Source organism: Heterodontus francisci, chromosome 24 (genome assembly GCF_036365525.1).
Source record: "Heterodontus francisci isolate sHetFra1 chromosome 24, sHetFra1.hap1, whole genome shotgun sequence".
NCBI lineage: Eukaryota > Metazoa > Chordata > Chondrichthyes > Heterodontiformes > Heterodontidae > Heterodontus > Heterodontus francisci.
This window is the reverse complement of record NC_090394.1, coordinates 24,162,537-24,188,749: the sequence shown is the minus strand read 5'-3', so window position 1 is coordinate 24,188,749 and position 26,213 is coordinate 24,162,537. Positions and strand designations below refer to the sequence as shown.

At 42.3% G+C, this 26,213-nt stretch overlaps 1 protein-coding gene across 1 annotated transcript in view; it reads left to right on the top strand.

Annotated features, from left to right (window-relative positions):
• The window catches only part of LOC137383598 (uncharacterized), a 193,722-nt gene that overhangs the window by 148,313 nt on the left and 19,196 nt on the right, over window positions 1-26,213 (top strand). The window contains exons 96-109 of the mRNA XM_068056755.1: window positions 511-669; window positions 4,296-4,498; window positions 5,939-6,027; window positions 7,604-7,734; window positions 8,708-8,829; window positions 11,194-11,344; window positions 13,411-13,623; window positions 14,193-14,363; window positions 16,991-17,122; window positions 18,627-18,679; window positions 19,197-19,314; window positions 20,678-20,763; window positions 21,459-21,585; window positions 25,976-26,163. Of these exons, the coding sequence (XP_067912856.1) occupies window positions 511-669; window positions 4,296-4,498; window positions 5,939-6,027; window positions 7,604-7,734; window positions 8,708-8,829; window positions 11,194-11,344; window positions 13,411-13,623; window positions 14,193-14,363; window positions 16,991-17,122; window positions 18,627-18,679; window positions 19,197-19,314; window positions 20,678-20,763; window positions 21,459-21,585; window positions 25,976-26,163 (1,943 nt within the window). The remainder of the gene's footprint in view (window positions 1-510; window positions 670-4,295; window positions 4,499-5,938; window positions 6,028-7,603; window positions 7,735-8,707; window positions 8,830-11,193; window positions 11,345-13,410; window positions 13,624-14,192; window positions 14,364-16,990; window positions 17,123-18,626; window positions 18,680-19,196; window positions 19,315-20,677; window positions 20,764-21,458; window positions 21,586-25,975; window positions 26,164-26,213) is intronic.

Sequence of the window (26,213 nt, the reverse complement as noted above, 5' to 3'; positions counted from 1 at the left end):
CAGACCAGATAAGGATAGCAGATTTCCTTCCCTAAAAGACATTAGTGAACCAGATGGATTTTTACAACAATTGTCAATGGTTTCATGGTCACCATTAGACAAGTTTTTAATTCCACGTTTATCAATTGAATTCAAATTTCATCTGCCATGGTGGGATTCGAACCCATGTCCCCAGAGCATTAGCCTGGGCTCTGGATTACTAGTCCAGCAACAGTACCTGTTATTTCCTTCTTCATCTTTTTTTTTAATGTTCATTTAAAATCTTAGGATATCAATAGAAATCAATGAAATTATGTCACTGAATCATCAATCCTATCATTGTAGGCTTCCACTGTTTACAAAGGTGTTAAAAGTATTTCTTTTGCAGTATATTTCCCTACGTAATAAAGTACCTTTGAAAAGTACTGGAACTATTTAAGAACAGTGAATAACTTCTGATTAAATAACTCTTGGCAAGAATAGTAAGAATACTATATGAATAGATTATAATTTTTCTTATTTTTGTTCCAGGTTGATGTTGCAGAATTGCTGACTGTAAGACAGCTTGCCCAATTATCTGCTAGCAATGGAACACTGAAGGATTCAGATGATGTACAGAAGGTTATGAGCAACATCACAGCTGATAGTATTACTCAATTCATGGACATTTTCAGCTTTGAGGCAAAGCAGGTAGGAAATGGCGCAGCTAATTGGACTGTGGAAATAAAACAATGGAGCATTACTATAATAAATGGATGATGGTTTTTGTACAGTGCCCAAATAAAAGTAACCCTGAATCCTGTAGGTTTTTTTATTCATTCATGCGATGTGAGCAAAGCCAGCGTTTGTTGCTCTCCTTAAATGCCCTTTAGAAGGTGGTGGTGAACAGTTGCAGTCCGTATGGTGTAGGGACACCCACAGTGCCGTTCGGAAGGGAGTTCCAGGCTTTTGACCCAGCAGCAGTGAAGGAACGGCAATATTGTTCCAAGTCAGGGTGGTGTGTGGCTAGGAAGGGAATTTGGTGTCGATCCCATGAGTCTGCTGCCCTTGTTCGTCTAGGTGGTAGAGGTCGCAGGTTTGGAAGGTGCTGTTGAAGGAGGCTTGGCGAGTTACTGAGGTGCCTCTTGTAGATGGTACTCATTGATGCAGCTGTGCGGTGGTGGTGGAGGGAGTGAATGTTTATGGTAGTGGATGGGGTGCCAATCAAGTGGTCTGCTTTGTCCTGGATGGTATTGAGTTTCTTAAGTGTTGTTGGAGCTGCACCCATCCAGGCAAGTGGAGAGTATTCCATCACACTCCTGATTTGTGCCTTGTAGATGGTGGACAGGATTTGAGGAGTCACGAGGTGAGTTACTCGCCACAAAATTCCCAGCCTCTATCTGTGCTTGTAGCCACAGTATTTATATGAATGGTCTAGTTAAGTTTCTGGTCAATGCTAACCCCTAGGATGTTGATGATGAGAGATTCAGCAATGGTGATGCCTTTGAAAATCAAGAGGAGTTGGTTAGATTCTCTCTTGTTGGAAATGGTCATTGTCTGATACTTGTATGGTGCAGATGTTACTTGTCACTTGTCAACCTAGCCTGAATATTGTCCAGGTCTTGCTGAATGCGGCCACGAACTACTTCAGTATCTGAGGAGTTGAGAATGGTACTGAACACTGTGCAATCATCAGCCTACATCCCCACTTATGGTGGAGGGAAGATTGTTGGTGAAGCAGCTGAAGATGGTTGATGCCACATTCGGCCAAATGCTGCCTTGATGTTGAGGGCAGTCACTCTCACCCCACCTCTGGAATTCAGCTTTTTTGTCCACTTTTGGACCAAGGCTGTAATGAGGTCTGGAGGTGAGTGGCCCCGGTGGAATCCAAACTGAACATCAGTGAGTGGGTTATTGCTGAGTAATTGCCACTTGATATCACTGGGGCAACTGCCGCAAAGGCTCAATGGGAAGTGCCGCTGTGTAAGGCCCTCCTACCTTGGTATACCGAGGGGCTGGAACCCAGGTAAAAACCCTTGGGCTGGATGCACCAGAGAATTTTTTTGGTATGTAATGCAAATATACATTGTAAATAGAACCTGAAATGGCAAGGGTAGTGAAGCACCTCATGTTACTGTACTGAAAGAAACTGATCTTTATTGCACTTTATGAAATGTGCAATTTGAATTGCTTTGTAATGTATTTTTACAAATTTTATGAATAAAGTATATTTTGGGGAGGGGGGGGGGCGAAATTCCACATTGTCGGGCAGATGCCAGCATTGCAGTTGTACTGGAACAGCTTGGCTAGGGGTGCAGCTAGTTCTTGAGCACAGGTCTTCAGTACTACAGCCAGGATGGTGAGAGCCCATAGCCTTTGCAGTATCCGGTGCCTTCAGCCTTCTTGATATCACGTGGAGTGAATCGAATTGGCTGAAGGCTAGCACCTGTAATGCTGGGGACCTCAGGAGAAGGCCAAGATGGATCAGCTACTCAGCACTTCTGGCTGAAGTTGGATGTAGATTCTTCAGTCTTCTTTTGCGCTGACATGCTGGACTTTCCTATCATTAATGATGGGGATATTTGTGGAGCCTCCTCTTCCGGTTAGTCATTTAGTTGTCTGCCACCATTCACAACTGGATGTGACAGGAGTGCAGAGCTTTGATTTGATCTGTTGGCTGTGAGATCACTTAGCTCTGTCTATCACATACTGCTTCTGTTGTAAAGCATGCATGTAGTCCTGTGTTGTAGCTTCATCAGGTTGGCACCTCATTTTTAGGTATGCCTGGTGTTGCTCCTGATAGGCTTTCCGACATTCCTCATTGAACCAGGGTTGGTCCCCTGGCTTGACAGTAATGGTAGAGTGAAGGAAATGCCAGGTCATGAAGTTACAGATTGTGGTTGAATACAATTCTGCTGCTGCTGATGGTCCACAGCACTTCATGGATGCCCAGTATTGAACAGCTAGATCTGTTCTAAATCTATCCCATTTAGGATGGTGGTAGTGCCATTCAACACGATGGAGGGTTTCTCCTCAGTGTGGTGGACAAAGACAGTGTGGTGGTCACTCCTATGAATGCTGTCATGGATAGATGTATCTGCAACAGGTAGGTTGGTGAGGACAAGGTCAAGTAGGTTTTTCGCTCTTGTTGGTCCTTTCATCACCTGCTGCAGGCCCAGCCTGGCAGATATATCCTTCAGGATCCGGCCAGCTTGATCAGTGGTGGTGCTACCAAGTCACTCATGGTGATGGACATTGAAATCCCCCACCAAGAGTACATTCTGTGCCCTTGCTACTCTCAATGCTTCTTCCACATAGAGGAGGACTGATTCATTAGTTGAGGGTCGACTAGTCTGAGTGTGCCTTTGTCGTTTCCAGTGCCTAGGTTGATGCAAGCTGATCTGTCTGGTTTTATTCTTCAACTTTTCTGTAGCAGTTTGAAACAACTGAGTGGCTTGCTCGGCCATTTCAGAGGGTGATTAAGTGTCGACCACATTGCTGTGGGTCTGGAGTCACATGTAGGCCAGACTGGGTCAGGGTGGCAGATTTCCATCCCTGAAGGACATTAGTGAATCAGATGGGTGTTTTCCATGATGATCATTACTGTGACTAGCTTTTTATTCCGGATTTTATTTTTATTAATTCCACCAGCTGAGGTGGCTGGAATTTGATCTGGTGTCTCTGGAGCATCAGTCCAGGCCTCTGAATTACTAGCCCAGTAACATTGCCACTGTGCTACTGTTCCCACTAACCAACCCAATGTCTTGTGCAATGCTACATCAAATGGAGTCCTTCATAAATCATCAAACCCCTTATTAAACAATGTGATACCTCAGAAAATTATAGGCATTGTCAGTGTCAGCCAAATTAATATCCTGTGTGATGCTGCATCACATAGAACCATAGGAAGTCCCTCAATAATCACTAATTCCCTTATCCTATTAAAAAAATGCTGAAATGCTTTGAACAATATTGACTCAGTGAATTATAGACAACAATCAATTCTTAGAGATGGAGTTGAGGTTACAATCAGATCAGCCATGATCTTGTTGAATGGTGAAGCAGGCTCAAGGGGCCTAGTGGCCTACTCCTGCTCCTAATTCATATGTTCGTATGTTAGATCAGAGAAACAGACCACTTCAGTTGGTCTCAACTGGCTTCCAGTCAGACTTGTATATAACAAGTTAAACCAGCACTTGCCAAATGAAGAATAGCTTAGTAATTAGTGACAATTTGATAACATTAAAAGAATTTATTTATGTGAATTTGACCATATGTATATGTGGTATAATTTGATAGAACTTGGTGCATTTCATTCTGTTTGTTAACTTTTCCAGAACAATGTCGCATTGGTCCCGAAGGTGAGGTCTGCTTTATTGAGTGAAGTTCTGAACCGTGCTGAGCCAATTATTTCCAGTTCTAATGAAACTGAGCTGCAGACCTGGCTTGGTACTAGGCTTCAACTGCTGATACCAGGACTGAATGGAAATTTGACACAATTAATTCTGACCAATGCGAGTTGCAATGGAGCTCAGATCATGTACGTTCTCAGTATTGTATCTCAAATTGTTGTATCACTTCTTTGAAACATTTGAAATATTAAATAATTGGCAGTGTTCTTAACAATTTACTTACAATGAGAGATCGAAAAGAATGTTATTTTTGTTTTACATTGGATCTCAGTATAATTCAACAATATTATTGTTCTTAAAGATGTCCAAATATTGTTTTTTATCTGATTTTGGCCAGTTTTCCAAAGATGGTTGTACTTCTCTCATGCAACTAGCATTCTCAATATGAAATAGCATGATGGCACAGTGTATTGGAGCTCCAATGGAATATTAGGTTGGGAGTACAACTCCTTAATTCCTTTCATGATGACTTGGACATACTGTTATGGGTAGCGTTCAAGTGAAGGCCAAGAATTACTCACTGAGAAGTATAGAGAATTAGTTTAGAGACATCCTGCATCATTGAGTGTACAGTTAGAGAGCAGAGATGGCAGAAAGCTGGCAGCAGGTTTCCAGTTAACAACATGGAGACAGGGAAAAGGCAATTCATTATAGAGCTATGACAGAATTATCAGAACAACAGAAATACTGTTTTATTACCATTCAAAGGAAACTTAAGAAAGACTTGCATCTATAGCACCTTTCACAACCCCAGGACATTCCAAAGCACTTTACAGTCAACTTTTGAAATGTAGTTACTGTTGTAAGTTAGGAAATGCAGCAGCCAATTTGCACACAGCAAACTCCTACAAACAGTAATCTGTTTTAGTGTTGTTGTTAGAAAAATATTGTCCAGGATACCGAGGATAACTCCACTGCTCTTCTTCAAAATAGTGCCAATGGACCTTTTATGTCCACCTGAGAGTTCACCTGTCCATCTCATATAAAAGGTGGCAGCTCCCAATAGTGTAGCACTCCCTCAGTAATGCACTGCAGTGTCAGCCTAGATTTTTGTACTCAAATTCCTTGAGTGGTAATTGAATCTACAGCTTTCCTGACTCAGAGATGAGACTGCTATGCAACATGCTATGTTGTTGATGGAGCCAAACTCCAACCAACTAGACAATATTGGGAGAGGAGTGATGTGGCTGTCCATAGTCTGGGATGATCCTCTGGGTAAAGGAATGAGATTAAAAGATGAGGAAAAATGTAAATAAAATCTGTTTAAAATTAACAATTGTAATAATCTTCCAACTTCATGCTTTGTACAGAGTCTCCCCAACACTTAATTCAGGAGTATGGGGTGCACAATCTTCGCACCATTCATTTACATATTGGAAAAATTATGCTTCTGGCAAACAAAGCCAGCTGACAACGTAAAACTGGAAATATTACCCCTGGGTATATTAACAAAGAGGGGATAATTGTGACTTTAGGTGATAGTGTAAAATGAGCAATATCAATTCAGTCGCCCGTTATGGAAACAGTACCAAAAAGTTTAATATTCACTTTTTGAATTTTCCATTTAGAATACGGACCCTAAATGCACGGTTCTTTGAATTTACGACAAACATTCAGGAACAACTGTACAAGAGCATCAGAACCTATCTGCGCAAAGGTATTCAGCTTGTATTTTGTCCGATATTGGGAGAATTATTAGGTTTTGAACGATAGTGTTCTTGCTCACGGTCTTTGCACATACATTCCCTTTTGCATTTACGAATGCAATAACTAAATGTATTTTTGGGGATCACAATTTGGCTTTGGCAGTAGCTAAGAACGTTATCATGTTAGATTTCCTAGCCATCTAAAAATAGTAGCATTTTGCCATTAAAACTAAATATTAACATACAAACAATTTATACCTCCATTAAAATAGCAGAGAAAATAATATCATACACAATTTCTAGGCTAAATGACTTAAAATCTTCTGATTTTTAAGCTCCTTTTTGTGCTTGCTCTTTCCATTAAAATGAATGGAAACATGAAAGTGACAGTGAAGAACAGTTTCTTAGCTACTGCCAAAGCCAAATTAGTGACTGATGCATATCAGTAACTTTGAAAAATCATGTAATCTGTGGCTTAATTTATCCATCTCTAATGTGTTAAAGTTGCTGTGTACATCACTCATTTCTTATTTGGTCATAGAGTCACTTATGACAAGAGAAAGCCATCCAGCTAGAGTTCATGCTGGCTCTCCATGGAGCTTTGCAGTCAGTCCCATCGCCCTGCAACTGTATTTCTTTGGCCATTCTGTGTTACAGTTATTCCTACAGCTATGCACTTTTACCATTAGTTGTAGCTTCATAAACTCCAGAAGCTGCAGGTCCACAAACCTATGCTAGGCAACATCATTTATACACTCTGAGGAAAATTCACTACTTTGGCCGGGATTTTATCCGGGCGATAGGGGTCGCACGTCCATCAAAAGCGCCGCCGAGAACTCTGAGTCGCCCCTTCTGTGGGAGGCCTGCCGAATTCAGTGCCAATTAAGCACTTAACTGGATAGCAGCGGGCCTCCACGGGATCAAGGACCCCGGCAACAAAAGTCCTGCCCTCTGAGAGCTGCTGGTCAATCGGAGGCTGGCTGCTCTTTAACTGAGCAGCGCCTCTGCAGAGGCGGTGGCTGCTGCTGGTGGAGCACCCACCTGAGGCCAAGAAGTGGCACTGAACCCAGGCCACAGGTCGGGAGGGGTCTCGCGGGGTGAGTATTGTCGCGGAGGGAGTTGTAGGGGGGTTGGCAGCAAGGGCAAGTGGGTGACTCCCAGCGGGCTCCCCCCCTTTCCGATGCCCGGTCCCTCGCTCAGGCACTAAATATCTTTTAACGAGGGCCCACCCCCCCAGAACTGGCAACCAACCCACATGGTTTTTCTTGCTGTGTATCCCTTGTGGCAATAGGCCCACCCATCGCCCGGCTAATTGCGACGGCAGGATGAGTCCCTTAATTGGCTATTAACTGCCCAATTAAGGGCCTCAATTAGTTCACAGGCCTTCCCGCCCCGGACTTCATTGCGGCGGAGGTGGCGGGGTCCGTCACCATCCCATCTGATTAAATCTCTCCCGCCTCCAAACCCGCTGCGGGGGATAGCATAAAAATTCCCCACCTTCTGTGGGGACGTCACTGGAGATCCACTCATACTGAAGAAAAGTCTGTTTTTCTTGATGTTCTGATTATACTTCATTTATTTACTTAGGTCCCAAACCAAGATGTTATAATGCAAGTGATTCAGCTCTGAATTCTACTGCTTGGTTTGCCAATTACTTCGGGAAATTTCTGATCTATACAAGCACGAATGACCTTGCTATGCTCACTGACAGTGCAACAGTATGTATGACTACCTTATTTAGTAACCTGAGTTGTTTTCCTTCTCTCTTTGTATAGGGTAAATTACAAATGAATAAAGAGAGTTGGCTTGTCTCTTACTTATTGTTCCTTAAATATTATAATGTGAGGTTATCCACTTTGGTAGCAAAAACAGGAAGGCAGATTATTATCTGAACGACTATAACTGAGAGAGGGGAATATGCAACAAGACCTGGGTGTTCTCGTACACCATTCGCTGAAGGTAAGCATGCAGGTCCAACAGACGGTAAAAAAGGCAAATGGTATGTTGGCCTTCATAGCGAGAGGATTCGAGTACAGGATCAAGGATGTCTTGCTGCAATTATACAGGGCCTTGGTGAGGCCATACCTGGAATATTGTGTGCAGTTTTGGTCTCCTTATCTGAGGAAAGATGTTCTTGCTATAGAGGGAGTGCAGCGAAGGTTTACCAGACTGATTCCTGGGATGGCGGGGCTGATGTATGAGAAGAGAATGAGTTGGTTAGGATTATATTCGCTGGAGTTCAGAAGAGTGAGGGGGAATCTCATAGAAACCTATAAAATTCTAACAGGACATGACAGGGTAGATGCAGGAAGGATGTTCCCAATGGTGGGGGAGTCCAGAACCAGGGGTCATAGTCTGAGGATATGGAGTAAACCTTTCAGGATTGAGATGAGGAGAAATCTCTTCACCCAGAGAGTGGTGAACCTGTGGAATTCGCTACCACAGAAAGCAGTTGAGGCCTAAACATTGTATGTTTTCAAAAGGAGTTAGATATAGCTCTTGGATTTAAAGGGATCAAAGGATATGGGGCAAAAGCGGGAACAGGTTACTGAGATGGATGATCAGCCATGATCATAATGAATGGCAGAGCAGGCTCGAAGGGCCGAATGGCCTACTCCTGCTCCTATTTTCTATGTTTCTATAATATCTGCTGTGAAAATCCTAATACCTGTTGATATCTGCTTTCTACAGTTACAGATATTTGCAGCCAACCAGGAAAATCTAAATCTTCTGAAGAATCTTACTCTTTCCGAAGATATCCAGAGGTTTTATGCCAATGCACTGTTCAAAAATGAAGCCATTGATGTGTCAAGGTATAGGTCATTTGAAACTTGCAAAATATTAAAACAAGTGATAGTCACACAATTGGGAGTAAGACAGATCTGAATACTGAAATAATTTTTTTCCCTAACTCGCAATGTTTGAAAGCATTTACTGCCTTTTTCCATTTGTACATGGGATGTGAGCCTTGCTGGCAAGGCCAGCATTTATTGCCCATCCCTAATTGAGAAGGTGGCTGTGAGCCTCCTTCTTAAACCACTGTAGTCCATGTGGTGTAGCTGCACCCACAGTGCTGTTGGGGAGGGAATTTCAGGATTTTGACCCAGCAACAGCAAAGGAACAGCAATATATTTCCACATCGGGATGGTGTGTGACTTGGAGGGGAACTTGATGGTGTTCTCGCGTCTGCTGCCCTTGTCCTTCTAGGTGGTTAGAGGTTGTGACTATGGAGGGTGCTGTTGAAGGAGCCTTGATGTGTTGCTGCAGTGCATCTTGTAGATGGTACACACTGCTGCTACTGTGTGCCAGTGGTGGAGGGAGTGAATGCTCAAGGTGGTGGATGGGGTGCCGATGAAGCAAGTTGTTTTGTCCTGAATGATGTCGAGCTTCTTGAATGTTGTTGGAGCTGCACTCATCCAGGCAAGTGAAAATTATTCCACCACACTCCTGACTTGTGCCTTTTTGATGGTGGACAGGCTTTGAGAGTCAGGAGATGAATGCAGAATGCAGAATTCCCAGCCTCTGACCATTTCTTGTAGCCACAGTCTTTATACGTCTGATGCAGTTAAGTTTCTAGTCAATGGTAACTCTCCGGATGTTGATGATAGTGGATTCCACAATGGTAATGCCGTTGAACTTCGAGTTACCAAAGTGCATGCATATTTCTGATGTAATTGTTTACTGTATACTTGCGATTTTATTGGAAAATTTGCAACTTGTTAAAGTTACTATCTAAATCAACCATAAATTGCTTGACAATTGCTAACAGTTTTCATCAAAGCTATTGTTCATAAGAATCCTAGAACTTAGCAGCATAACAAGAAGCCATTTGACTCACCCTGCCACTCCCAGCCCTCTGAGAGAGCTATCCACTTAGTTTCATTCCCCCTCACCCTTTTAATTTTTATTTTCTGTTTTAGATTTCAAAAGCTATTATGAATTCTGCTTCCAGTACTGTTTCAGCCATCTCAGGCTCTAACTACACTCTGCATGAAAGAAGATTCTCCCATTTGTTCTTTTTATGGTGATCTTAAATTTATGCCCTCAATGGTCACTGACCATTGAAAATAACTTACATGGATTTACCTAAACACCCTTCATAGTTTTAACTACCCCCATAAAATCTGATTTTAACTGTCTTTGTTCTAATTAAAATAGCACCTCTTTCTGTAGCTTCTCCTCTGTAAATATATTAAATCACTAATCTTCAGTGTAATTTTTTGATCATTTTTAAGGCAAAGCAGTACAGGAATAAAAGGGTACATATTGCTTTTGATATGAGAGATTTACTATGGGCTGAATTTGGTTCCCCCACCCCCCCCCCCCCAGGCATCGGGGTCCGTGGTGGGGGGGGGGCCTGAAGATTGCTGAGGGGGATCGCCCTGACCTGGTGCCGAGGGCCCAGCCCGATCTTCATGGGGGTGGAACGGCCTTGTGGCAGCACCCCACCCTGGCGCTTGGCGACGCGCCCAGCATCTTTATATTAAAATAAATTTAAATATCTGGCATAATTGCAAGCCCGCTGCCGGCTCCGGCCCCAGTGCGATCTTGGTGCCGCTGGCCTGCACATCTGTGCCTTCCAATCCCCGTCTGGAGAATCGAGGCACCACACTGGTTGGGAGCGGGGAGCAGATCATTTTCCTGTGCGGGAGGCGAGGGAGCAGCGAAAAAGGTCCCTCTTTGGTGGAGGGGATGGTGGGGAGAGGTAAAGCTGATAGTTTTTGTACTTTGAGGGGGGAAAAGTCAGTTGGGAAACGTAAGTGTTCTGAGGTGGAGAGGGAAAGTATCTAATATTGTGGGTATTGGGGCAGCGGGAGGTCCAAAAATACTGGTTTTAATTGTTTATAAAAATGTTCAGTGATTTCTTAAAAAATCCTGGAAGGGCATCATTGCCAGTGATGGACGGGCTGCCCCTCCACGTGTTCGGAGGGGGGGGGGGGGTGTGGGGAGATGGGGGCGTGCCACATTGAAGATTGTGGTGGCTCACTGATATGCAGCTGGCGCGGGCCGGGCACCGCTACCTTTGCCCGACGCCGACCTCGGCGGCAGAACAAGATTCTGGCTGATGTGTGATAGTGTAATACTACATTGTTTAATATGTTTTATATTGTTGCATTTTCTATCTGTATCTGCATAATGAATCCTGATTGGTGTTGGTTTTCTCAATTTTTATACAGCATTCCTGATGACTTGGTTTGCTTTGTTGTTGGTACCCCATTGCTTCAATCTTTAAATGAACAGCAGATCAAAACTCTGCTTGAGAAAGCAAACAAAGCCTGCCAGACTCCTAGCACAAATGGAACTGCACCAACAGATGAACAAATACAGGTAGGAATTTGCGACTTGGGGGAAAAGGGAATTATTCCTCTTTTGCAGAATTGAGGTATGACTTTGGCGTGGCAGGACTTCCGTTATTAGCAAAGATGTGCCCTTGACCCTAGCTAACTTCCTGGCCTCTGTGGCATTTACATAATTTTGGTAGGCTCCCTGGCCTCAGCTAATGGGGTAAAGATTGGCTGAAACAAACCTTGAGGGTGCCTGTCACAGCATAGCATTATCAGGGACTGCAGTACTGCCTGTGGAAATCCACCCCCCCAAAAAAATTGTAATTTTATTTCAATTTTGGTACCTACGGCTATACAATTGATTGCTCAGCAATTGGTAGCGTATGTGTTGGGGTCATTTAAATTTTAAATGGCCAATACGCTGCCCATAACAACGCTGAACACCAAGGACAAACAGCCTTCCTTGCATCCAGTGTTGCTAAGGCGCAAATGACAGGAGGTGTATTAGATGACGTATTTGTGTATGATATGGATGGGCAGACATATTGTCCCCAATGTTTGTGGGGAAGATCCAGGGGAAGGCGGTAGTTGGGGGAGGTCGGGAGGCTTGGAGAGGCTGAGAGCACAAAGGTCCTGCCGAACTTAGCAGTATAATTTTCTTCCATCTCCTGCCCAACAGCTGGCCAAATTGACAGGCTGTGCCTCCTTTTAATGGTTTTCTGCTCAGTAGTTGGCCAGCCTATCAATCTAGGACCTGGAAGTAGCATGGGAGAGATTGGGGGAGGAGGAGTGGAGGAACTCAGCAATGGGGAGGAAGATTTCAGGCTAGAGTTGGGGGTGGTTGCTGATTGCGGCAGCGAGGAGAAGGGAGAAGTCAGTAGAAGGGAGTCCAAAGGCTTCCTTGAGGGGTTAGGAGGGCACTCATACACCTCTTAGCTCATAAGGAGTGTTATAAAAAGCAGTAGCCTGCAGGAGCTGGTAGCTGCTGCCTTCATTTCCCTGCTGGGTTTCCCCAGAACTAGGCAAAATGGCCAACATCTGTTAACTTTAAATCACACTCCCAATTGCAGTGTGGGAGCCTGATTTAAATATATTAATGAAGTGTCCCGCCTCGCCAAATAGGATACAAATACCTTGTCATCTGTTGCTGTAAAATGGCAGCATGTTTGTACATGGTGGGTTGTGGATGCATTCGCCGACTTTTAATTTTTAACCCCTTGACCCCTACCGCTTGTTGTGAGGGGTTTAATATCGAGACCTTTGTAGATTCTCTCACATGCAGCATGTAATCCCAGAAGTTCTGGGCGTGAGCAGAAACTGGCAGATATTCTGCATTGTATTCCCTGCCGACCGCTGTCGTGTAAATTGAGTGGAAATTCTAGGTGCTGTTGTTTCAGTATTAGACTGCCTGTTAAACCTAAGAAGACCCAAAGTTTTTGTTTTCAGACCCTGCCATCCTGGCTGTTGACTCCCTCCCCCTTTGACTGCACCCTCATGCTGAACTAGACTACAGACGACTTCATTGTTCTAATCAACCCAGGACTGAGTTTCAAATCCCACGTCCTACCCACTACCAGAACCTTTATCCAATCTAATTGCCTCTTGGTTTGAGTGTTCTAATGCCCTTGTTGTTGGTGTTCTGACCTCCATACACTGTGACTTCCTTGTCTATAACTTGTGCACACTAAGCTCCACCTGCCTTTTATCCCCATCTACACTGACCCACATTGATTCTACATCAAGCAACAGATTGAATTTAAAATCCACGCCCTTATCTATAAATCCTCCCACCCTACCTCTGCAAACCTCTCTAGCCTTACTTCCCTCCCCATCCTCTGTTCCTCTGACTCTGATTTCCTATGCATCCCTCCATTCTGCTCCAAGTTTGGTAATAGAGCCTTCAGCTATTTTCATAATCTTTGGAACTCCCCAAACCCTTTCACCTCTTTATTTCATTCATTGCTTTTTAAAGCCTTCTCAAAACATCCCTTTAACCAAGCCTTTGGTAACCTCTCCTAAACCTGCAAATTGTTTTGTTATTATTTGGTCAGATGTTGCCTATGAGATCAATGCTTCTGAAAACATGATGGTGCTTGTATTTTCTTGCAGCTTGCAGTTGCTCTTGTGAGTGAAATCAAAATCATCCCCGCCAGTATTCTTAATAGCCTGGGCCAATCAGCTGTTGGACTGTCAATAACACAGATCAGTAGTATCAATGGCAGCGATATCTTAAAATCCTTGGACAACCTGGGTAAAGTCAAAGGCTGGACTTCTGGCAAAGGCAATGTATTTATAAAGAAATTGATCAGTACCAACTTCCAGGTAAGATTTAAATGAATCAATGGAAAGCTTCTTTGTGCAATTAATGAACAAAATAGGGCTGATTCAATTTTTCCAGTTAGGAGCAGTGTGTATTGGAAGCACATGGTGGGAAACTGCTGGGGTGCAACCAGTAATACTCTGTTCATTAGAATTATTGGATGGAAAATAGGAGCTGTGTAATTTCCCACTATACACTCCCTGAGTCCCATTGCCCATTGGAAGCTCAGAACCACCCATCAGAAGGTATTGATAGAGTCATTGAATATCATTGTAATGAGATTTATACCGTTGACTGTAATTCACAATTACCAACATATTAAATTTTGCCTATATAAATTAAAAGTGCAAGGCTAGAAGATACCTAGTTGCAAATGCAGTATTAATATGATATATAAAATAAGATACCATATATGGCAAATCACTTGAAAAATGCTCCAGCGTAGTCAAGTGCACTGTAACGTTAACACACATTAGCATTAGGATAAGGCCATAGGGTAACAGATGAAGGAATAACAACCAAAATAATAGAATTCATCACATCTAACCATATTTTAATATTTACTTTCTAGATTAACAATGCTTCCAACCTCTTGAGAATGGGAACCTTGGTAATTGGGCTTTCAAGTGAAGAAGTGGAGAACATCAATAGCGATGTGATCATCAGTGTTACCAATGACACTACCTTTGTAGAAAATATCTTGCTTGCTCCTGAACCTGTGCAAGTACTTGTTGTCCAAAAGGTAAATGACCAATATATTTTTGTACCATTAGGAGATAATTTTTATCATTTTACTTTACTGTTCAGGGCATAGTACAGCTTTTCAATTTAGCATTATGATAGTGGGCAACAAGATTTACACTTCCTGATAAAAAGCCTCTCATGTCCTTTACAATTATATTTTAAGTTAAATTTGGTGCTTTGAAGAGATTGAGACAAAAATCCTTGACTCCTCTGGCGCGCTCTCACTGTAACATCATCAGAGCAACAGGGCCCTTTATAGGGCAGAACCTGCACCTGCCTTTACAGGGCCACTGATGCAGGAGGGGCTGGGGCCAGGACTGGGACACCCACTCTGGGAGTTGCTGCTCCCTCACATTTCAGTTGGGCAATGGATTATTAGCATCTGGCATATCATGTGAAAAAGAGGTTTACCAGCCCATGAAATGGCACAAGGAGAGCCTGGAGCAAGGTACATCCACTCTCTGGGGGCAGACAAACCCCTACCCCTCCAATAGACCTGTCACTGTTCCACCATAGTTTATGGCCATTTGGTATAGTTTAATTCCCAAGGTGGATCTCCAGTGGTGTGAGCACGTGCTAAGGATATTTACACCAAGGGAGTTCCTCCTGACCCCAGAGACTTTAGCAGAGTTGGTAAGAAGGTATCAAGCAGGCAAAACCCATCACTTATATGACGAGCCACCCTCCCTACTGTGGACGTTTAATCTCATTTTGTTTATATGCATAAATAGGATAAATTTTCCAAGTCTGCACAGGTGCTGAGGAGCCCAAGACATGCTGGATTTTGGTCCCCTCCCCCCGACCAGGCATCGGGCTCTGTGGTGGTGGGGGGCCTGAAGATGCCTCTGGGAGAGGGCCGCACGCACCCCGACGCCGGAAGGGCCCGCCCAATATTGGCGGCGTCGAGGCCTCATGGTGGTCTCCACACTGCTCGGTGATGAGACTCCCATTTGAATATGTAAATAAATTAAAATGAATAAAGAAATTATACTTACACCACAGCCTGCTGTCCTGCTGTGATCTTTGGGCTGCTGGGCGGCACTCCCGCACCTTCAGATCCCTGTCCAGGGAAATGAGGCGCCACACTGGTGGGGAGGGGGGGAGAAGATAAGTTTATCAGAGTGGGGGTGTGGGTGAGAATGGGGTCAAAGTAGCATCGTGGGTGTAGGGGATGGTGGGAAGGGTTGGAGTTTAAAGTTTATGCAATTTGTGGGGGGCGGGAAGGTCTGTTTTTCCCTCATGAATACCGTATCTTTTATGTGGTACTGGGGTGAATACTGTAGGAAAATGAGATGGGGGATACCTTGTGTCAAATTCTCATCTCTAAAATTGGCTAACATTTGTGGACAGATCTCACCACCAATGTTGCCTCTAAGCTGTGTGCATGCAGAGTCGTGCAGCATTCATGAAGGTACCGCGCAGGGTGCTCACAAGTTTTCTCCTTTAAGATACTGTGTGTATAATAAAAAAAAAAATTAAAGGTATCACACAGCAAAGCAAATTTAGAGGGATCATTGCTCACCACCATCATTGTCCACCTCACCACATGGAAATAATGCTCTCAGATCTCTAACGATGCTCTGCTTCTTTGAGAAAAGGTGTTACCAGTCTTCTTTCATTTCCGGCCCCTGCCCATCATGTTCTTTTCTCGTAGCATAGCTTTTCACTTTGGTAGATTGCCCAACTTCTCCCCTGTTGCTGGTCTAACCCTTTTTAAACACCTACAGCAAATCAAATGTTGCAACAGTGCCTGATTCCCCTTCCACAATTATTTCTGGCAATATTTTTGATGAAACTCCTAAAGTTAAGAAACATCCAGGGTTAAATCTTTTGAGTCTAAACCATACAGAATTGATTCGATTGAGTTTGCTCCTGCCTTAGATACAAATGCTGGATACCATAGCACACCCAGGAAAAGAACAAAGCTTCATTGTTTTGCTTTTGAAATGAAACTAGATTGGAATTGCTGAATTTTGCTGAGTTCTGACATTTTGATGAACTTTATGAATAATGCTGTACGATTAAAAAGTCTTTTGTTACTAACTGTTAGCTATACAACTGGAATCTTGTGGAGGTACAGAGTTGTTTGTGACAACGGCAAATGCCTATACCTCTAGGATAACAATTAGTTCTCCTTCCTTCTACTTTGATATTGAAACCATAAAATGCTATTGGGATTTTTTTATACATCTGCTTGAGACTACATCGTTTGGACAGAAGTTTCTGAGGCACCACACCAAATGCAAGACCTCACGTGGAGTCCAGACTTGCCAACTCATTGCCTGTGACTATCCATATTGTTGCATTTATTCATGTTAAAGAATGGAAAATCACAGGCACAGCACCTGCAGTTGTCCCTCAGGAGGGCTCGCTATGTGCAAGGCACTGTCTGTGGTGCAGGGCCTTGGAAAGTTCCACCCATTATATTTAGCTACTCCTTCTTTTCAGATTTTGGGGGAAGAGGGGTTTCTGTTTTGAATGGCTTTTTGTTTCTTTATTTAATGGTGTGTGTTCCAATTGGGCTCCAAAAAACAGGCTTCAGAAAGATCTGGAGGATCTCATCTTTTGAACATAGTGCTTAATTCACTGTTACTAAATGTTTTCATATGTTTGATTCTATTTTAGATAATTGAGTCTTCAAGTGATCCCATTGCAGCTGTTCCAGATAAGCTTGCAACCAAAATACCTTTGCCTAGATTGGTTTCCAAAAAGATTACTCTAAATCTTGTGAACAGAAAAAAATGGAATCCCAACCAAGTAAGTTATTTAATTGTTTGAGAGCAAAACTAGCTGAAATAAAAATTCAGATTATTTTGGAAATTTCACACTCATCTAGGTGCAAAGGACCAATGCTATGGAGTAAACAACTTTTTCAATTTTGGAAGCCAGTGCCAGCATCAACTGAGGCATAGCATAGGCCAGATCTAAACTACATCTCCAACTATTCTGCTCCAACAATGTCACTCAACCTCCAAAGAGCATCATTTATTGCACCAATACAAATTTTCTATTTCTGTCACCTGCAGTAATGCTTATAAGCTCCAAGAGTGAGATTAATAATTTAGGGCCAAAGCATGTTCAGCTTTGTGCTGAATATCTATGCCTGTTTGGAACTGGGATACTATCCAAGCACATCTTGTATAGCACCCTAATGATTGAAAAAATGAGAGGGGGAAATTATCACTTTCAACAGAGGTGGAAAACTAGCAGCAGAGAATCAACCACCCTTTGCTCACCTTACCCAATTTCCCTTTCTATTGACTTTAATGAAAAGAAAAATTGGGCAACATGTATAACAGGCAATCAATCTGCTATTACCAGTTATCCGGTCCTTTCAAAATGAAAACTACCTCCAGTGACTTTTATCCTTTTAGCAAAGATGGGATTCCAGTGCAGATCGCAGAGGTGATTGTACAGTATGCTGTCTCATTATATCATCTTGTCCCATTACATGAGTTTGTAACTTCATTTGAATTGCTTGTTTGTGTAGCTTATGTCCACTTTCGACAGGAGGAAATTACTGTTTCCTGATTACAGGATTTAGTCCTGTTGTCCAGTTGATGCAACAGCCAAAACGATGGCTGAGGCAGACCAAAATATTCCTTCTGTGCTAGTTCCTCATTTAAACAGAATTAAAACAGATAGCATGACGCTGATTTGGCAGTCCAGTGTAAGCTTGCAATACTTTTACACTAGAGTTGAAATTGAACAATTTACCAATTCTTTCTTGTGCCTTTAATGGTAGGTCTGTTGCAAAAAACAATTCTTAATGGACACCTGATAAACAGAGCTTTCTGCAATATATTTCTTGCTAGCTGACTATGTCGTAATACATGGCTTACAAATCCTCCCCTTGATATTCTATTGTTCTGCACCACTTAAAAAAACTCTCATCTGCTCCCAACCTGCCATAATACAGTAAACCAGCTTTGCCAGCTATTGGAATTTTGCTCATGATTTATTTATTTTCTACAGTTGTTTTAAAGCATGCAATTTGCAATGGTAGAAGGGAGAGCAAAGTAATCTTGGTATCCCTGTGAATCATGTACATTATAGCTACAATGCACAATCAATAAGTTGTTAAAGTTGTTGTGAATGCTGTCAATGCTGTGAAACCCAGTGTATTATTTTCTTCACATTTAGAATTCAATTTGAATAATTGTGATCTAATTTTGTTATTTAGATGAATAACAGCTGCTTCTATTGAGCTTAAATTCATGAAAACAGGTGCACAGTTTATGATTATGATTGTGTTTTTTAGGCCAGTGTATTTTTTGGGACTTTGATAGGAAATTCTTCAATAAACTTTGATGAGTAAGTATTGTCTTGTCTAATGAATTGAAGTAAATTTTCGCAGGGGGCATGGTTAATTTTATCTTAAATAGGCCTGCGCCTCAGTTGAAATAGCAAGATAGAAATTTGATGGGAATTGTACAATAATATGATACAGCCTAGTATTCTGTAGAGATTCAGTCAGTGGTACATACAGAAAAGTCATGTTTTACACCTACAGATGAAAGCATTCTGTGTTTGCTTAAGTGAAATATTACTTTCACCAAAAATGGACAATTATTTTTAGTTTCAATATCACATTGCTTTTGAGTCATGACCAGATTAAGCAATTAAAATGAATCTTACAGTGAATGGAATTGCCTTCTAGAAGTTAGATCATAAGTACATGAATTGCATATTGTAAAAGCAATTCCAAAAATACATTCTAATCTGTATGGAATATCAGAGAAAGATATACCGCTATACAGACCCTTGTTTTCTAAATACAAGTTTGTGAAAGTCTCATTGCAAACATTAATGGTATTCTTTTACATTGCAGCATTTCGGCCTCTGTTCTGCAAGGTTTCAGTTGCACAGCAGGAAACAACTTGAACAGTGAACAATTCCAGAAATTTGTTAAAGCCACAAAGGGTAAGGCTTCACTGAGCCATGATCAGGTAAGCTAATTTACAAATTAAACTCTTTGTTTATCTATAAGCATAGAAGGGAGTGACATATTGCAATAGTCTTCTGGTATATTTTAATTGAGGTCGATAAGAACACACTGCCAAACTACATTCTTGGGTTGAAATCGTGCTATGCTACATGAGTAATGAGAGTGTTAACCATATAAAAGTCTTTCGTACATGGATTTCACAAAGCCCTCAAACCATTTATTTTCTATAGATCAATGCCTTTATAAACATATTGGTCGAGGGAATTTTTATCAACAAGTCAATGGGTTCATTTCCAATATCAGACAGCACAATTCAGTCCTTTCGTTTATCTTTCTGTTTCTATCATTTCAAATTCACTCCAAAATCCAGTCTGGAGACATTTGAAAATGATGGATGATCTTAAATAATCATTTTTGTTTGATACACTTATTCTAATGGAAATCAGAATTAAATACCCAGGATAATTGCAGATAACAACAATTACTGCAGTCCTTTAATGATTTGCATTCTAGTAATAAAATAAATTTTATATTTAGAGATACGGCGCTGAAATAGACCCTTTGGCCCATCGAGTCTGTGCTGACCAACAAGCACCCATTTATACTAACCCTGCAGTAATCCCATAATGCCTACCACCTACCTATACTAGGGGCAATTTACAATGGCCAATTTACCTATCAACCTGTAAGTCTTTGGCTGTGGGAGGAAACCGGAGCACCCGGCGAAAACCCACGCGGTCACAGGGAGAACTTGCAAACTCCGCACAGGCAGTACCCAGAATCAAACCTGGGTTCCTGGAGCTGTGAGGCTGCAGTGCTAACCACGGCGCCACTGTGCCGCCCAAGGCACAGGAATTGAAGGCATTTGAACCTACCAATCACATATAACCATAGCCTTTCTCAATATGGGGCATAAATCGACAAATGGAAGAATGGAACTGTGTTAAGGCTGGTGTCTTGAAATTAACAAATTTTACTTAACAATATCTCACTAATTTGAATAAGATTTAGAGAAGTAAAATCAAAAATTTAAGATAAAATTTACAAGAAATCTGGCTTCAAAAACCACTAAAGCTAAAAATGGATGTGCCTGAATTTAACTCTGTGTAAGTGAATGGGTTTGGAATCTCATTGCAGGCAGAAGTTAAACCAATCATTTTGCTAATGATTAGCCATCAGTTAGAAAAGAAAACTATTTATTCATTGCTCTAAGTTAAAATGTATTTAATATTTTTTAGGATAAAATACAGTCACATGTGGCCTGTAAGCGGGAAAAGATACTGATAAATGTATAGTTAAAAGAAAGTAGGTCTTATTAGATGTTTCGGCAATGTTATTTAACAAATGAAAACTTGTTTCTTCAGCTGCTTTGCATGGCTAGAAGACTGAATTCCAATGGAACACAAGGAAACATTTCTGCTTTGCCTGAAGATGTCTTGCTATTCTATGAGTAAGATTTGCAGTGTTTTTTTCTGTTTTCTTTTTGTATAGACAGCTGATTAAACAGTTCTTTTCAATACGAAGCACCCATCCCACTTTCATTTCACAAGAATTGGTATATTTATTAACTCTGTCCTTGAACATTCAACCTTCATGCTTTTGTTATTTCCAGACTTGACTATTCCACTACTCTCCTTGCTGGCTTCTCATTGTCCACCCTCTATAAACTTGATCTCATCCCAAAACTCAGCTGCTCATATCCAAACTCAAACCAAATCCCATTCACCCATTGTCCCTGTGCTCACTGACCAACATTGGCTGCAGGTCCACAAACACCTCCATTTTAAAATTCATATCCTCATGTTCAAATCCCTCATGCTCTTGCTCTATCCATCTCTGTAACCTCCTCCAGCTCTACAATCCTCCAAGAAACTTAAAAGCCAGAAACAAAAAATATTATCAAAAGTGGTTCCTAACAGAAAGTCTAAAGGAAGTTGGGGCAGTATCACCATACAAATGATTATTTAAAATCAAAACTGTTAAAGCTAACCCTTCGACTCAAGATCATTTTTCTTGCTGCTTTCCTCTAGCCCTTCCCACTGTGATACACGACAGGTCAGCAGTTATAGTAGAAAGAATAAGAAACAAAAGAAGAGTGTAATCACTCAGGAAGTGGAATTTAACCTTTGATGTTCACTATTTTAGCCCTGAAACATTCTCATCTGAAAACTGCACAGACTTCTACCGTTCAATTGGACGTGCCAACATTAACATTTTACCTCAAGGATCTGAAAGAAGGAAGAATCTATTGGCAAATGCTAAAAAATGCCTGGTGAGCACACAGCAGTATTCAATAATAAGATCTGTATTTAATGAAATAAACAATGATAGTGGAGGTAATGTTCCTTGTACCTGTTGATGGCAGGCAGCATGCCCGTACTTCTCCACTATACGAAGCGGATAAGATTATCCACTGTCAATTCGTGTTCCCGGTTTGTAAATGTTTGAAATGTAATGCTGTTTCTCAGTTACTGCTACCAGCAGTTAAACTCCACATCTGATTATTCAGTAGGATGTGTGGAATTTTCTACTTAATGGCCTACATCTTGAAATTGTGACGCCAATAGTTGCACATTTAAAATGAACAGGTTATTGGTGATTTTACAATTAGAAGGTTCAAGTCATCGTGTGTTTATATGTGAAAAAGGTATGGTTTCTGGTTAATCTGCAACAGGATACAAGTCGTTTAATGTTTCCTTATCACTTGTAAAGCGGAAGCACAAATTAACTAAATTTTTTTTCTGGCACCTAGAGGATATGCATTTAATCTTTATTAAGTAATTGCAGGTCACTGCGAAAAATAAGTAATCTTTACAACAAGTGGAACATTCAAATTGTGGTAATTGCAGCATTGAAATTAAATGGCCACCTTTTAAGGTCACAGGAATTGACATTAATAAAGTGCATTCATCAAAAGCATTACAATTGCACATTGAATTTTAAACATATTATTCAAAAGGGTACTGTATCCATAAAAAAAATTCTAGAAATGTTTATCTCATTATCTGCATGTATCAAAATGGTGTGCAGCTGTTCACATTATTCTTCATCCTGAAAAACATGTTTGCAAAGCAGTTTTTCATGCAGGCTGAGAGAGCCCTTGTAACCAATAAGCAAAAAAAAAAAACCTGTAGTTGCTGCAATATAAAACAAGAATTGCTGGAAATATTCTGTCGATTAGCCAGCATCTGTGGAGAGAACAGACAAGTTAACAATTTGGCTGCAGACCCTTCCTCAGAACTTGAGGCTTTTTAACTTTACCTCATGGTAGCAGCTCCAGAAAAGCAGTCCCCTTGAACAAGTTGTATCCAAAGCAGAGCTTTCATTCACAGAATGTGCATTTTTCATGTAGGGCATGAAAGGGCAATATAACTTTTTTAAATCAGTTTGATGGGGAACAGTTTATAATGCAGTCCTGCAGTTTTTCCAGTCTTCAGTTGATAGGAGGAGCAGATTGGCAGTGGTTAGTAGGTTGTTTTATTGTAAACCTGAGCAGGTTATGCTACTATCTGATGGTGGTGAATGTTTTTTTTAATCTCAATGAATGCTCAGGTTGCTGAAGCAATGAGATGTGGGGTCATGTCCATGGGGGTAAATTTATTCAGAGCTTCTCTGCAAAGTCATCACAACTGAGGCAAAAATTTGGCCGAAACCCTGTTTACTGATATAAATGGAGGTTCTGCTGAAGTTACGGGGGCAGGGTGGGAGAAGCCCCAAGAACATTCCTGGCACATTAGTTCCCTATCTCAGCCATACCGTCAAAAGGAAAATAAATATTTCTCAGGAGCAGGGAACTTGGTGTGTGAACCACACCTACTTTATTTCTCAGCTCTCCTTATTGGCTGGTTTAGGATTAGCATTGACGGAGTTGTATTCCCAGAGATCCAGGAACAGCTATGGATAGCAAGCTGGCTACAAAACAGAGAGTAGGGTAGTTAAGGGTAGCTACTCAGACTGGCCAAAAGTGGTGTCCACAGGGATCAGTGCTGGGACCACTGTTCTTCACAATTTACATTAATTATTTGGACTTGGGAATCAGAAGAACAATCTCAAAATTTGAGGGTGATACCAAATTGGGAGGTGTAGTTAATACAAAAGAATGTGACAAAGTACAGGAAGACATTAATAAACTTGCAGAATGGGTGTGCAATTTGGAAATGAGTTTCAATACAAATAACTGTGAGGTGGTGCATCTTGGCAGGAAGAATAAGGAGGCTTGGATCATAAGAGTCTAAATGGGATAAAAAGTACAAGGGAATCTAAGGGTGCAGATACACAAATCACAAAGTCATTACACAAGTTAAGCAGACCACTAAAAAAAAAATTGCAAACCAAGCATTTATTTTAACAAGTATAGAATTGAAATGCAGCGAAGTTATGTAAAACCTGTATTGAGCCTTAGTTAGACCACACTTGGAATAATGTGCATAGTTCTGGTCTCCATATTATAAAAAGGATACAGTGGCACTGGAGAAGGTGAAAAAATGATTCACAAGGATTATACCAGGGACAGGATTTTTGTTTTGAGGTCAGGACCCCAGTGCCAGGATCAAATCTGTGTCACAACCCTGCACCATGTCGGAAGTAGTCACCCAACACGATTTTCAAAGGAACAGCCAGAGGGCGGGAGGGCTCCAGAAGCTGGAGGGTCTCTAGCACTGAAGGAGAGCTGCAGCCTGTCAAGGTAGGTAGGGGAGAGAGAGAGCACCTCGGCACTATTTTCATGCTTTTACAAAAGAAATAGCCACAGCTGTCGGGTTACCAGTGTAGGGGGAGCTCGGTATGTAGGTATGGCAGCTGTGGGTGGTAGGGGGTGGGGGAGGGTGGCCTCAAAATGATCCTGGCATGCTGCCCCCCCCCCCCCCCACACCACCCAGTCTGCTGCCATGAGGCCGCCTCAGGCATCTACTGGACTCTGGATCCTGTGGAGGGGCTGCAGGCCAACTGGAGAATTCCAGTCAGCCTCTGAACATTGGCCTTAATAAGCCTTTAAATTATGTTAATAAGCTGCCTGTCACTTGTGGGCTGGTACCCTTATGGGCTGCCACCCTCCCTCTTAAAAATCACCCGGAGGCAGGATGATAATCACAACCAGCATGCCGGCCGCGCCAGGAAATTCCGGACCCAACCGCCTACGTTCCCACCTTCGGCAGGCTTCCAAAATCCATTCCTGGAACTCACAGGATAATCTTCTCCGGAAAGGCTGAACAAAATGGAGCTCGTTTCTCTAGAAAAGAGAAGGCTGAGGGGTGACGTGAGAGAGGACTTTACAATTATGAAAGGGTTTGATAGGATAGATGTAGAGAAAATATTTCCCACTTGTGAAAGTATCCAAAACTAGAAGCCATAAATATAAGATAAATCCAACAGGGAATTCAGGAGAAATGTTTTTAACAATGAATGATAAGAATACGGAACACCAGGCGTGTTTGAAGTGAGTAGCGTAGGTGCAATTAAGGGGAAGCTAGATAAGCACATGAGGGAGAAAAGAATAGAAGGATAAACTGATAGGGTTAGAAGAATGGGGTGGGAGAATGCTCGTATGGAGCATAAATGTCTGCGTAGGCAAGTTGGGCCAAATGGCCTGTTTCTGTGGATGGGGGGTAATTATAACAAAAAGAACTGTGGGGGTGGGAGTGGTGGTGGGTGGGTCAGGTGGTGGATTAAAGTCTTAAAAATCAGAATCCTGACTGAAACCCACCTCCAATACCATCGCCCCCCCACACTCCAAGGAGTTTGGTTGGTGTTTGTATTCTAATGAGGCTGCGAACCTCATTGTTATTCAGCTTTAACTATGGATGCCTGGGTTTCCCAACCTTCGGCAAACCTGGCAGCTATACCCTGAGGGCTGCTGGTTCCAAGAGGTGAGTGCCCTTACAACCTCCTGGATCCAACGTGCCTGTTTGGGCAACCCCCACTGTAGTGCACCCCTGCTCCCCCAACCCTCCAGCCTGCCCCACGAGGCCTTGAACTTCAACCTCTTCCAGTTCTCTTCCCAGGCCTATGACTTCTTTGCCTCCCTCCCCCACCTGCCATGTCCTCCAACCTTCACTGCTCCCCCCATCACCCCACCAGGTGTGCAATTTCCAGCCCCCACCCACAGTCATCTGATCCATCCTCTTAGCTCTCCGATTTTGCCCCTACCTACCCTCCCCCCAGGCCTCTGATTCCCCCTCCCCTCCCTCGAGGCCTCGGATACCCTAGCCAGGCCTCCCCTGTCCAGCCAAGGCCTCCAACCTCCCACCGCCCGCGTCACCCAACCTCTGGATCGCCCTCACTCCCCACTGAGATCACCGCCACCTCTTCCCCCCCCCCGCACCCTGCCGGGGATCTATGACCGAAAGCCCAGCCTGTCAATCATGCTGGCTTCCGGGCGGGGAACCAAATAAGTGACATCATGCTGTGGCATTAAAAATTCACAGTATGTGGGGGAATCCCGACTTACGATCTCTCTTTTTCCATCCCCCCCCCCCCAACAATTGCCCCTGCCGGGTCAGTTATGTTAAAATCCAGGCCTATGTAGCTCAATTATCTATCTCATCTACCAAGCAATTGTGAATAACCCAGGAAGATCTAAGCAGACTGGCAGATTAAAGAAAAGGAACATAACTAAAAAATAGTCTTCACTTGTTTACCATTTTCAAACTTGTTCTTACTTTTAGAAACTTTCTAATAAAAGCCTGTCAAAAGATGATGTGGCAATATTGAATAATTTGACCTGTGACTATGATGGAGACATCACAAAGGCTGATATTTCTATATTAGAGGCTTTGAAAAATTGTGCTGAATATACATCCGCTCAACAGAATGCCATTAACACTGTGCTCAACAGTGAAAACAGCACATTTGGGTAAGTTTCAACATTCCCATTTCTTTCACATGGTAGGTCATATTAATAGA